General features: G+C 57.6%; 1 protein-coding gene across 2 annotated transcripts in view; it reads right to left on the minus strand.

Annotated features, from left to right (window-relative positions):
• SRC (SRC proto-oncogene, non-receptor tyrosine kinase) overlaps positions 1 to 13,380 on the minus strand; it is a 50,000-nt gene that overhangs the window by 11,753 nt on the left and 24,867 nt on the right. Inside the window, exons 3-5 of one of the 2 annotated variants that reach the window (XM_026503471.4) lie at positions 9,234 to 9,401; positions 8,116 to 8,373; positions 6,417 to 6,516 (exon numbers count right to left, since the gene is read on the minus strand). In XM_026503471.4, coding sequence (XP_026359256.1) covers positions 6,417 to 6,516; positions 8,116 to 8,365 — 350 coding nt within the window. In that variant the 5' untranslated portion in view covers positions 8,366 to 8,373; positions 9,234 to 9,401. The remainder of the gene's footprint in view (positions 1 to 6,416; positions 6,517 to 8,115; positions 8,374 to 9,233; positions 9,402 to 13,380) is intronic. The other variant, XM_026503473.4, reaches the window with a different exon arrangement.

The raw sequence follows: 13,380 nt of genomic DNA on the forward strand, positions 1-13,380 counted from the left end.
CGGTGCTGGGGACCAGGGACAAGGCGGGGCAGCCACAGAGGCCTCACATCCAAAGCAACCAAAGGGGACAGGGACGGGTCCAGGGGGAGTGAGGGGAGGCCAATGCGAAAGGCTGCCTGGGAAATAGGGCTCAGACCCTTCCATTCCCACCGTGCAGATGGGAAGACAGGCCAGAGAAGCAAAGGCCTCTGCTCAAGGTCACACAGCCAGGCCCAGGATCCTGACTCCCAGATCAGAAGGAATCTTCCTCCACAGGGTGCAGTGGGGCCTGAGAGCTTGCAGAGCTTCTCGCTCCAAGGCTGCCTTTGGACCTCACCACGACCACGACCCTGAGAAGACACAGAGCACGCAGGGTATGCTCCCCCTTCCTCACTGCCAGGGCCCGGAGAAAGAGGCCCTTGCCCACAGTTGCACAGTCTGAACTCGAACCCGGATCCCTGGCTCCTGGTTCTTCTGAGCTGCCTCTGACATATTCTTCAGCCCATTTTGAAGATAGCGAAGTTGAAGCAAGGAGAAAACAGACGGGGAGAGCTCTCCAAAGACTGGTCAGAGTACAGGTGAGCACCCAGACCTGGGGGCTCAGTGGGGTGGGTCAAGGCTGAAGCAGAGGGTATAGAGTACCTTCTGGACAGCAAAGGGAGCATGACTGGGGCTGTGAGGAACGCTCAGCCGTGCAATTGCTGCACGCACGCTCAGGCAGGGGTACAGGCTCACATGGGGGTCTCTGCTGGAGAGGGAAGGCTCTGGAGTAAGGCGGCAAGGCCAACCCTCAGGGAAGGCCCTTGGAAGCCCAGGACCACCATCCATCTCCCTGTTGTGCAAATACCCAGGGGTGTCCACATCTGTCTGTCCCATGTGATCCTCAAGGCCACCCTGTGAGGAAGGCAGGCCTCAGCCCCCAGATGAGGAAACTGTGGCTCAGAGGGACAGCCCAAAGTCACAAGCACCCAGGCTGGAGTAACCTAGTACTTTCTTTGTAGGGAAACTGGGGCACAGAGTTGGGCAAAGACTTACCGAAAACTACAAAGCAAGAACTCAAGTCACAGGGAACAATTGAGATCTTCCAGTCAAAGCCTTCATTTCACCAATGGGAAAATAAGCCACAGAGAGGGCGGTGATTTGCCAAAAGCCACACAGCAAATCAATGGCAGGGCAAGGGTAAGAACCAGGGCCCGAGTGCCCACAGCCAGACACAGCAGGCCCCCTGGACCCCTGCAGCTTCCCCAGGTCACTCAGAGGCTCAGAGACCCTCAGGAGAGCCAGGGGAAGCTAGAGGAGGAGGCAGCAGGGCTGGGGGCAGGAGACTGGGCCAAGGTCTAGGTCAGAGGCTACAAAACGAGACAGATTGACAAAGCCAGAGTCTGCAAACTAGCCGGCCTCTGGGGAGCCTCCAGCCACGCATTCAGAGTAGAAGGCCGGCAAGGAGCAATGTGCCCAGAGGCCAGCCAAGCAGGGCCCCAGAATTAAGGGGGGGGCGGTGTTCAGCCCTGCTGACATTACCCAGACTTCAGCCAGCAGATCTTCCAGCTCCCTGACATCAGCCCATATATGAGTCTGGGGTTTCAAGTCCAGGTTTGGGGTTTTATTTAGTTCACAAGGCAGGGATGAGGTGCACCACAATCTCACAATGGACCCAAGATCCAACTCTGACCTGGCCCGAGCGTGAGAGGGGTCTAAGAGCTGGAGCTGCAAGACTCAGACCACCCTGGGCACCATCCCACTCACCACCTGCAGGCTACGTGACCTTGGCCCTGCCTCCGTTTCCTCACCTGTAGGATGGGGATACTCACGCCTCCCTCCAAGGATATAAAATACCAGCACAGGGCCTGGCACATAGTAGGGGCTCAATGTGCACGAGCTGTTAGCATCTTGATTTGGCTTAAAAAGAAAAACAATTAAATCTGTGTCTCTATGGCGCCCCTCCCCACTCTCCAACATGTTTTTAAAAACCAAAGCAGCAAAATTAATTAAATAAGTAAACAAATAAAAACCAAAGCAGCTCAGTCCCAGTCTCCAGTAAGGATTTGCTGTGTAACTTTGGGCAAGTACCCTACCTTCTCTGGGTTTTAATTTCCTCGTCTATAAAAAGGAAGTAATATTCACAGAATCTCCCTTGCAGGCATTGTGTATAAATCAGTCAGCAGCAAGCTGGGCGTAGGGTCAATGAAGATAATTACTGTGACGGTCATCTAGGCCCACCTGCGAAATGGAGCTGTCAAGCCACATCTTCCTAGGTCAGTCAGTGGTCTAGCAGGCTCTAATCTGCCCTGGGTAGCTGCCAAGGGCGGGGCGGTCCCACATGAGGGGCCCCACACCAGGGGCCCCACAGCTTCCCAGATGGGTCCAGTCAGGCGGGGACACCAACCTAAGCCCAGACTTGGAAGTAATCAGGCTGAGCAGATTTACCACATCTAGCACCTTCCCCGGGGCTCTGGTCCTTATCAGATGGACGTGAAGAAGGGAAGGAAGGAAGCGAATTGCACACATTCCCTGCCCTACCCCTCGCCCTCCCACATGTGGCCAGAGAAAAAGCACTGGGCTGGGAGTCCTCGAGCTACAGTTTTACATCCCAACTGCTGTTCACTAGCTGTGTGACCTCAGACAACTGACCTTACCTCTCTGAGCCTAGGATCCTCTTTTTGGACCCTAATCCTTCAGCCGGCCAGGCTGGCATGTGGATCGGGGTTTTGGCAGCTTGAGAACCTGGGAAGTTACTCCAGTTTGAGCACTTATATTTAACTCGCTTGGGTTGTTGGGACCGGTCAGATAAGCACTTTGGGGATTTCAGGCAAGCTAGGGCTCCCTGAGGCCTGGGCACATGGTTAGTGGGGGGACAGCAGGCAGAGGCCAGGGCAGGTTGTGTGAGGAGGGTAAAAAGGTATCCCTTGCCCCATGATGGGAAGTGGAACTGGAGTGCCCAGAACGAGGGGGGAGACATCAGTGCCTGCCAGATGGCTCCCCCAAAGAAGTTGCTGGAATCTGTGTGGGAGGAAAGGGCAGTTTGGGGAACAACCCAGAGTCAGACCCAGAAGGGCCACGACTCCTAGAGACTCAGACACCAGGGCTAGGGGCTTGGGACAGTCGGACCTCAGACCCCAGTGGACCTCCTCAGACCCAGGCCACACGGCACACGGGATTCTGGGACCCAGGGCCGTTTGGCATGAAGATTCAGGGAGCAGGGTCTCAGGCCAGCTACTGTGATGACCCAGACCCAGTGAGCCCTGGCCAAACCCTATCGACAGATGGGCTGGTCCTTAAGCTCTCCGTGTCCCTGACACCCAGCCCAGCCACCAGCCGGCCTCAGAAAGTCCCTCACTCAGACCGGGCTGGGGCTGGCGGTGGGGGCGGGAGGGATAAATCATGGGCCCTGAGCAGTAACGGGAGAAGGACATGAAGGGCAGTCCCTGGGTGGCTATGAGGCCTGAACACCTCAAATTTGGGTGGCCCATCTGTCACTAAGTGCCCCCAGCCCCCCATCCCTCCCCTTCCTCTGGTGCCCCAACTCCATCACCACCTCACTTCTCAGGCAAAGGGGTGGCGGAGCATTGTGATGGAGGAAGGGCTCCCGGTCCCCTCTCCAGTCATGGCGCCTCACTGCTATCCAAGGGCTTCCCATGGACAGGGCTCGACCACTTGCAGCCCCAGTCCTGGCCCAACACCCTCAGCCCTACTTGGAAAGTGGGAAGAGGGGAGAGGAGGGGCCGGACAAAGGACAGGGGACAGGGGAGGACAGCCCTCCGGCTCTAGGTGAAAGGGGCAGAACCAAAGTTTCCAGAGCCTTCCCTCCCACCATATGGTGTTTGCTCACGCAGTGACCCTGCCTGAGGTGCCCTTCCCATCACCACTGGTAGAGATTCCCCTGAAACAGCCTCCCCTGCAGGGGCCCTTTCCTCCCCCTGGCTCGTCAGGGCCCCTGTGGAGCCCCTCCTGCAAGGGCCGTGGGTAGGAGGGCCTGCCCACCCCTCCCAGCTCTGCCACCACCAGCTGTATGACCTTGAACAAGTCACCTCACCTCCCGGGGCCTCAGTTTCCTCCTGTGCAAACTAAAGCAAATCAGAGTTCCCCCTCCCAGGGCTCTGGTGCCATATAAATAGGGCGCCCCCACGAGACCAGGCTGGCACGTGGAGCACAGGAAACGGGGGCCGATTACTAGTCGTTCATCTTGCTGGGAGGCAGCCCCCGCCGTGCTGATTAACAGGTGATACGGGGACCCACGAAGGTGGCAGCCCCGAGAGCAGCCCTTCTGGAGCTCCAGGTGTGGGGGAGGCAGATGCAAACCGCTGGAACCACCAGGGCACTGAGGGGCCCCAGGACTCTGACACGGAGGGGGCGGAAAGATGGGGAGAGAGCTGCTGCCCGAGTTCCCATCCCGGCTTTGCCACCTGCTAGCTGTGTGACCTTGGTCAAGGGCCTTCACATCTCTGAGCCTCAGGTTCCTCACTTGCAAAATGGAGACAGCCCCTCCCCCGTCACCAGAGCCCTGGCAGGATCGCATCGAGGAGTAAATACAAGGACATGGGTAGAAACGCCTGGCACAGCACCTGGCACCTCTTTTCCCTTTTGCCTCACAGTGAAGGCCGTCCTGAGCTGGATCGTGAGGGATGAATAGGAGTTTGCCAGGCAGAGACGGGAGAAAGGTGTTTCAGGCAGAGGGAACACACAGCATGCGCAAGGGCAGGGAGGCATGAACGAGCAAGACACACTTGGAGCTGGTGATGTCCAACCTTCGCCAGGCCTTTGAGGACACCCAAGGACCACTTCTACTCTATCCCCAGCACCTTCTGGCCTTTCCACAGCCCTGAGGACACCCCGGCCCCTCGAGCCCTGCACCCTCCCGCAAGCTGCCCCTCTGAGAGGCACCGCCTTCCACCACTTCCACCGGCCACAGTCTTCCTTCGAGGACTTGCTTGAAACTTCCAGTCCCTGTAGTCCCCACCAGAGGGGAGCACACAGCACGGACCACATGCCCGAGCAGGCCCTGGCCCTGCCCTCTGCCTGCCACTGGGTCTGGACTGGAGCTGGGCCCCCGCCACGCTGGCTTGGTGAAGGCCCCTTCCCCACCCAGGCCTCACTGGGCCAGCACCGGACCCTGCGAGCAGCTGGTACTCAGCGTAGGCTGACCAGTCAGGATGGAGAGTGGGCGGGTTAGCAGGAAGGTGGGTGGGGAGGAGGCATGACATGGTGAGTGAGGAGGGGGATGGTAGGGCCCTCCCCAACCTCAGCCCAGGGTTAAGGTCAGGACCTAGTCACACTGGTTGGGGGTAGGGCCTCTGCTGGGGAAGCTGGAGGGGGGCAGCCAAGGAAGCCAGGATCCACAGGCAGGGACATGCAGTGGGGGCACATGCAGACAGCAGCCCACCCCCCCCTTAACCAGAGAAGCCCCCCGACCCCAGCCCGCCACCTGTGAAGTACGTACACACCTGACATCCACCTTCCTCCTAAGGGCCAGCGAGAGAGAAGCAGAGAGAGGGAGAAGCTGAGAGGGGGCTGGAGGGAGCAAGCAGGAGCCAGGAATTGGGGGGAGTCCAACTGAGGTGAGGGGGTACAGCAGGCCCCGCCAAGGGCAGGAATGCAGCAGGTGCTGAGCTCTGCCCCGCCCTCTGCTGGCAGTGCCTGCAAGAGTAACCCCCTGGCCCACTGTGACGCTCCCCACCCCTCACCCCAGGGCATATGGCCCAAAACCTGCACCCACCCCCCATGACAGGCATTGCACCCCACCCCGGTACACTCCTGACAGGGAAAGGAGAGGAAAACAGGAGAGGAAGGACCCCCACCCCATGGCTAGAGCCCTACCCACCCCTCACTAGTTCATTCCCCCCTGCCCCTGCTCTCCTGCCCACAGGGGCCCCAGAGCCAGCTTGGCCCTAGGATGTCCCATCCCAAGGCTGAAGTCTCTGGGGGTGACCCACATGTGCACACCCCATCCCACCATCTCATCCCCATGCCCAGTCATAACCCCCCTCACACAGAGTGCCCAGTATGGGTCCTCCACCCGCTCCCATTTGGGCCCCACCCCCTGCAGCTAGAGCTCAGCCAGCTGCCCAGGCCCTCCAACCCCAGGTCCCTAAAGAGGGCACCTCTGCGGGCACAGCCTCCAGCTTCAGGCCCTGTTTTCTGCAGTCCTGGGTCCTAGGCTCGGTCCTGCCCTGACCATATGACCCTCTGTGAGGTCTGGGATGCCGTATTCTATTGAGTTACTGAGCCCGGATCCCTACCCTGGGAGCTCTGACCACCACCACCTGTCTCATCTCCCATAGGCCCAGGACGGTTCCCTGGACCTCAGCCAGCCTTGGCACTAGCCATGCCTGCTGCCCATCACACTGCCCCTCGCTCTGGGACGCTCAGAAGTGGCTCTGGCCCAAGACCAGGTCCAGAGGCCAGGGTCCCAAGGGAAGATGGGAAAGGGGGTCACTCACGTGTTGTTGACAATCTGGAGCCGCTCCCCTTTCTTGAAGGACAGGTCGGTCTCTGTCCGAGACTCATAGTCGTAGAGGGCCACAAAGGTGGTCACTCCACCTGCAGAGAGGGGTGGGATGTGTCAGAATGGCTAGGGCCACAGTCCCAAAGAGGGGTGGATGGGAGGGTTTCCCGCCACCTTCACAGCCCAGCCCAGAGGCGAGGTCGCCTTTGCAGGGGGTGGGCCCGCAGCGTGCCCGCCTGTGTGCGTGTGTCTGGGCAGCCCTGTGAGGGTGCTCGGGAGGCACGTACATCTCTTCACATGTGAATGTGCCCACTGGGCTGTGATCCTGCGTGTCAGCTTCGGGCAGGTGCCTGTCTTCCCCGCGGACCCAGGAGCCCCCAGTAACAGGCATCTGTGTGTTGTTCCCAGAGCCCGGCACATAGCAGGTGCTCAAGAAGCAACCGTGGGTGAATGAACCAGTGAATGAAGGCCTCTGCGCCTGGTTGGGTGGTCCTGTTTCTCTCTGTGTGATGACTGGGTGCCTCGATGTATCTGGGGAGATGTTGGCTCCAGGACCTGTTCCCTCAAAGAGGCCCCTCTGTCCCCCATTTTAACCACAACCTTCCGCCCACACCCCCCAAGGCCCCTCCCTGCCCTTTGTGTTCCTTCCCAGCAGACCCACCTTCGAACACCCTACACATTTTTCAAGCCTTGCTCTGTTTTTCTCCCCCATACTCTGCATACAGCCGTGTCCCCAGCGCACAGAAGGGGCACCACGAATGAATGGATGTGCTTGTGGGTCTGTTTGTCTCACTTGGGGATGCGTCTGTGTCTAAGGCGTCCACGAGTGTTCCTGTGTCTCTGTGTGTTCTCACTGCACGCGTGTGCATCCGTGAGCCTCTGGGTATTGTGACGGTGCTGCTAGCCGAGCCTGTGTCTGTACCCTGTGTGTGTCTTTGAGGGGCTTCTGATTGCCCGTGTGTGTGTCTTAATCTGGGAGTATGAGGTTATTGGTGCATGTGTGTTTGTATTTGCATACATCTGCATAGTCGTGGGTCTGTGCCCATCCACGGGTCCCTAAGCAGGTCTCTATGTACATGGCGTGTCTATGAGTATCTCTGATGGTGTCTCCAGCTCAGCTTGTTTAAGCGTCTGCATAGGTATCTTAGGACTTGTTCACTGTGTGTGCGGTTCTTTGTGTGGCTCTAGGACCACATCCGAATCTTTCACTAAGCTTCCCTTGCCTGGGGCTGCCATACCCCCGCAGCACCAGCAGAGGGCGCAGGGGCGCATCACGGCATTGGACCGGGCCCCTGAGGACCGAAAACTCCTTCCTAACCTCCCTTGGCCCCTCTGCCACCCAAGGCCTCCTGACCTGACCCATCTCTGGGCGGACCAGAGCAAAAAGCAAAGCCTCAGACCCGGTCCCCAATGCTGCCCTGAGCAAACAGCCCCCTGACGCTCTGGCCTCTGTTCCCCACTACAGTCCCATATCTCTCTAGACCCTTTTATGCACCACTTGGGATTCACCCTCAAAGGCAATGGATGTGCACCGCACTTTCCAGTTTATAAAGCTCTTCCCCACCCACAGCCTCCAGGAAACTCCCAACAGTCCCCAAACCCAAGAAACCCACAGACTCTTCCCTTTCAGCGAGAGAAGCAGCAGCCTGGGGAAGCCCGGCCTGCAGGCACCCACACTCCCAAGGTCCACTGACCAGCCAGCGGCCCCGCCCTCTGTGGGGAGGTGACTGTGTCTGACGAGTTGAAGCCCCCGAACAGCTTGGGCTCGGCAGCTGCGGAGGGGAAGGCCGTACTAGGGCCTCGGTGGCCATCAGCGGAGGCTGGCTTGCTGGGTGTCTGTGAGGTGGGGAAGGCACCCCCGCCGCCACCGTGGGTGTTCTCAGCGGGCTCCAGGCTGCGGCGCCGTTGGCTGGCATCCTTGGGCTTGCTCTTGTTGCTGCCCATGGTCCTGGCTGGAGAGGAGAAAGCACCCTGGGGTGAAGGACTGCTGGGCCAGGGCCCTTCAGACACTCTCCACTCCCCCACCCATTCTACAGATGAGGACACTGAGGCCCAAAGAAGGGTACTAGCCTCTTTGGGTAAGTAAGACTTTCAGAACCTCAGTTTCTTATTCTGTAAAGTAGGGATAATGATGGAACCCATAAATGGCTTCCTTGGTACAGGGCCAAACACAGAAGAAATGACTCACAATCAGAAGCCCTAACCTCCCCCACCTCCCCCTGAGTCAGTTTCTGTCCATCATGGGCAGGGACAGTATCTGAGTCATGTCTATATCCCAGGCACCCAACACATAGGAGAGGGCTCACTGAGGGTTTGCTGAGCAAATACATGATTGACTGAAATGGTCTCACACCAGGGTGAAAGGTGCTAAAAGTTGCAACCAAGGCAGGGATACAGCAGGAGGCTGCAAGAAGAAGAGATGTCTGGGAGCTCACCCCAGCCACAGGGTCTTTGCACATACTATTCCCTCTGCCTGAATGCTGTTCCCTGACAACTTCACCAGAATAACTCATGCTTCCTTCAGTTCTCAGCTCAAAAGCCACCTCCTTGGGAAATGTTCACCAAATCCTTTCTGGTCTAAGTCCCCCTGACTTCTGTACCTCTCCTTGATAACACACGGCTCAGAAAAAAGCAAATTAAAAACTCACCAGTGATGCCCACCACCCTGCCACCCCCTCTTGCCTCCTGCCTCCCAATCCACAGATCCTGGTTGGCCCCAGCTCCCAGTGAGCCTGGCCAGGGTCTTCCCACCCATCATGGCCACCCCTCCCTAATCCCTCATCTTGGCAGCCCTGACGGGTCATCACCTCACCTGGTGGAAGGCAGGGGCTGTCCCAGAGGATCTGGGAAGCAGCCTGAGGTCTCAGCACGAACACCAGGTGTGGAGTCAGGGGTCTTGGACTAGAGGCCCTGCTCCACTTCTCCCCGCTATGTGACCCTAAGCAACTCACTTCCCCTCTTTGGGCCTCAACGTCTTCATCTGCAAAACAAGGATAAAGCAGACTTCTCAGGGCTGTTGTATGGATATGATTAGAAAGAGAAATCGCCATGGCTCTGACTCTTGGGTCACCATTTATCAGGCTCTGACCCCGAAAGTTCCCATGCTAAGAGCTTCTCAGACCTTCCCTTCCTTCAACCCTCCCAAAGCATGTTATGAGCATGAGCAAGGCAGGGTATGACATGGTGGTGCAGGGCGGGCTCTGGAGACAGACTCCCCGAACTCAGATCACACCTTTACCCCTAATCGGCTATGCGACCTCAGGCAAATGACTTAACCTCTCTGTGCCCTATTTCTTCATCTGGAAATGATGGGGTCATCAGGGTCCCTGGTAAGTGAACAAGGCAAGTATGTTCCTGCTGGGAACATGGCAGGTCATCCTAGCACATCAGCTGTGTGGTTCTGGACATACTGGCAAGGTGGGTTTGGAATATTCTCCAGGGAATGCTGGAAGCCCTGGACTCAGTCCAGAATCTCTTCTGGGAACCCATGGATGGGAAAAAGTGCTCCTGACCGGTTGGCTTAGGCAAGACTAATGGCCCTGAGCACCAAGCCCAGCTCTGCAAGCTCTCCTCCCTACGGGAAGCTTAGCCACTTCCTGCACCCCCTGGGCCTCAGGCTGACAGGCTGCACCATGTGGGCATGCGTGCATGCTCCCTGGGGACCACCCAGCTCAGAGGATGTGGGGCTGGGGAGGCCCTGAGGAGACCTGCTCAACACCCCCAAGGGATCCCCAGGGCCTCCTGAGGGAGAGGCCAACAGGCCTGGGGACAAAGAAGACTAATTTCTATGGCAATCCAATCCACTGGGGTCATATCAGCACTCACGCAGTCGGTGTCCCATGGGTCCTACTGACCCAGTTACTCGCAGCCCCAGGCTTGATGGAGGCTGGGCCCCAACCACTGCACCCCCTACCCAATGGCTCGATTCACAGCACTGACTGTGCAGCAGGTGTTATGCCAGTCCACAGAGGGACACAGAGATGAACTGGCCAGGCCTTGTGTCCAAGGACACATGCTCTAGCAGGACACTTGTTGGTGGGACTTTCAGAGGAAATAAAAACTATAAAAAAATATTTTTTAAGTATAGTTTTCAAAATTTTTTAAATGGAGAACTTTCTAGGAGCCTGAACTTTCTTTAGAATGAACTAAATGATAAAGGGTGAGCACCCTGTCACTGGAGGTAATCAAGGAAAGAGAAAGAGTCATTGGTTGGTGTGCTGTAGAGAAAGAGGAAGAGCCAGGCCTGGACCTTGAGTACCCTCCCAGCACCTAGAAAATGCATGTGCCCTCTTGGGAGGGGGTGAGGGGAAAAAGACAGTTCCTGGTCCCAACCTCTTACATTGACCAAGACCACTCCCAGCAGGGCACTCAGAAAAAGTACATCCAGGTAAGGTGGCCTGTTCTCCGGTTGCAATGTTTGTCGGTTTGTGAGGTTTCTGTTCTGTTTGTTTTGTTGGTCTTTGTGGTTAAATCTGATTATACAAGTAACACGTGTTTGTGGAGAGGCAGGCGTGTGGAGGTTAAGAGCTAGAGTATTAGGGTGTTTGAATCCCAGCCCTGCCACCCCAGCATGGGACCCTGTGCCTCAGTTTCCTCCTCTGTCAGTCGGGGAGAACAGCACTGCCCATGTCACAGGGCTGCTGGGAGAATCAGTGAGGAAGGCACATGGAACACGCTCAGGACAGAGCGGCACATTGCTGGCCCTGCCCCAGGAAGACCAGCAGCTGGGCGTCCTGGGTTTGTATGACTGTAAACAAAGCAGGGATCCATCTAGTGCCCTTGACCAAGCTCTCTGAAGGCAGGACTGGGTCATACCCACCTCCACCTCCCCAGGGGCCAGGACAGGCCTGGCATCTACCAACGGCTCTGGAAATATCTGCAGAATAGATAAAAGACTAAATGAGCACAGACACGATTTGCATCCTGCTTTGTTCCTACAACGCCATGCCTCCTTGTATCAAGTATCAAGGATCATTCCTGGCTATTCAAGAAGCTCCAGGGCCCGGACAAGGTTTGCAAATACTCACTCGTCAAATTCTCACGATAACCTAGAAGGTAGATACTAGTAGTGTTCCTGTTTCACCGATGAGGAAACTGAGGCACAGGGAGGTTGAGGAACTTGTGTGAGGTCCCACAGCGAGGGTGAGAGGGGACGGGGAACTACACTGGGCCGGCAGGAATCGGGCCTGCTCATGGGGTCTGCTGGGAGAACTTGTGGCCCTACCTCCTGCCCTCAGGACGTCTCTCAGGTGGAACAGCCAGATGCCCTCGGCGGATGGGGCGTGGGCAGGTAAGGCAGCCCAGGCCCCTCTGCCAGAGAAAGCCAGAGGTTTCCGGCCTCGACAAAGCAGAGTGCGCTCCAGGAAAGACAGGCCATTTAGGGTGGGGTCGAGTCCCTGCAGGGCTGCTGCCACCGCAGCAGAGACCACCCGCCCAGACCCCGGGCTCCTTTCCTGAGGCGGCACCGTGTCTCCGGGCCTTTTGGTTCTGGGGCCCAAACGCCAAGTCACCATGAGTTGCCCATTTGAGAGGAGCCAATCCCACATCTCTTCCGTCACTTGCACACTCTGAGGTACAGATAGACCCTTGGGGGGCCCAGGGGAAGTGGTGAGGCCTCCAAGCTGGGGGTGCCTGAGGTTCCCAGAGGAAGGAGGCCCCTTTCCTTTGGGGAGCCGCCCCTAACCTCAAGCTCCTGACCGCAGTCTCCAGACGGACGGCTTGTGCACGAGAGGCACCAGGAAGCAGGCCAGCGACACTTCCCCGCCCCAGCCCTTCATGCCCCAGGGGTCCCCGACTGACTTGGCATCTCCCCGCGAGGCTGTAGCCCCAGCCCTGCGTCACGTGTCACCGTGTCAGCGCTGCTTCGGCCACCTCCCCAAATCTTCCTCAAACGCACCCCTCCCCCAACCCTGTGTCCCTTCCCTCAGCCGGGCGCGTGTCTCCCAGGGCCTGGACGCGGGAGTCTGGCCCCCAGCGGCGCCCTCCCCCCTGCAGCCAGCGGCATCTCTGTAAACCCCACGGACCACGGGGGCCTCCTCTGCTTAGCGCTCTCCACGGAAAACCGGAAATGGCCTACGCGTTCGTGAGGGAGGGGCTGGATAAATCCATGATGGTCTGTGCACGGCGTGGACAGCCGCACAGCTAACCGGACGGATGGAGAGTGCAGCACGGCCTGAGAAGATCCGCGGGTGGGCAAGAGAGAGAACGGCCAGGGCAGAATGTCCCCTGGGCCTCTCGGGACCTCAGTTGCCTCAACTGGAAAAGGGGGACAATAATGCTACCTAAGTCACAGGGTTAGCGAGAGCAGTAAAGGCGCCAGCGCTTGCCATGGGCTCGGTGCGGTGCCGGCGCGAAGCACGCGTGAGCTACAATGATTCCGTAAAGGAAGCTGGCAAGTGCGTGTGTATGTGTGTCCACGAGAGCACGTGCATGTGCAGTCGAGGTGCAGAGAAAGTTCTGGAAGGATTCCAAATTCTTCATGATGTTTCATCCAAAAGGTGTGGGACAGAGAGGAAAATCCCTTTTTTACTTTATGTGCTGTATCACTTGACATTTAGAAATTACTTTGTCAAGAATTGTTTTTTTTTTTAAAGATTTTATTTATTTATTTGACAGAGAGAGAGACAGCCAGCAAGAGAGGCAACACAAGCAGGGGGAGTGGGAGAGGAAGAAGCAGGCTCCCAGCGGAGGAGCCTGATGCGGGGCTTGATCCCAGAACGCTGGGATTACGCCCTGAGCCAAAGGCAGACGCTTAACGACTGCGCCACCCAGGCGCCCCTGTCAAGAATTGTTTTTTAATGAGACTTAAAAAAAAAAAAATACACACACTGAAGAGCTTCCCGCGACTCCCCTCTGGATGAGGCCTAAAGCCCTCTCTGGGTCCACCCGGCCCTGCACAGTTGGTGCTGTCGCCCTCTCCCACGGCCCCTCTGCTGGAGGGCCCCACACTCTCTCTCACC

This window comes from Ursus arctos, unplaced genomic scaffold (assembly GCF_023065955.2).
Source record: "Ursus arctos isolate Adak ecotype North America unplaced genomic scaffold, UrsArc2.0 scaffold_16, whole genome shotgun sequence".
In the NCBI taxonomy this organism is placed as follows: domain Eukaryota; kingdom Metazoa; phylum Chordata; class Mammalia; order Carnivora; family Ursidae; genus Ursus; species Ursus arctos.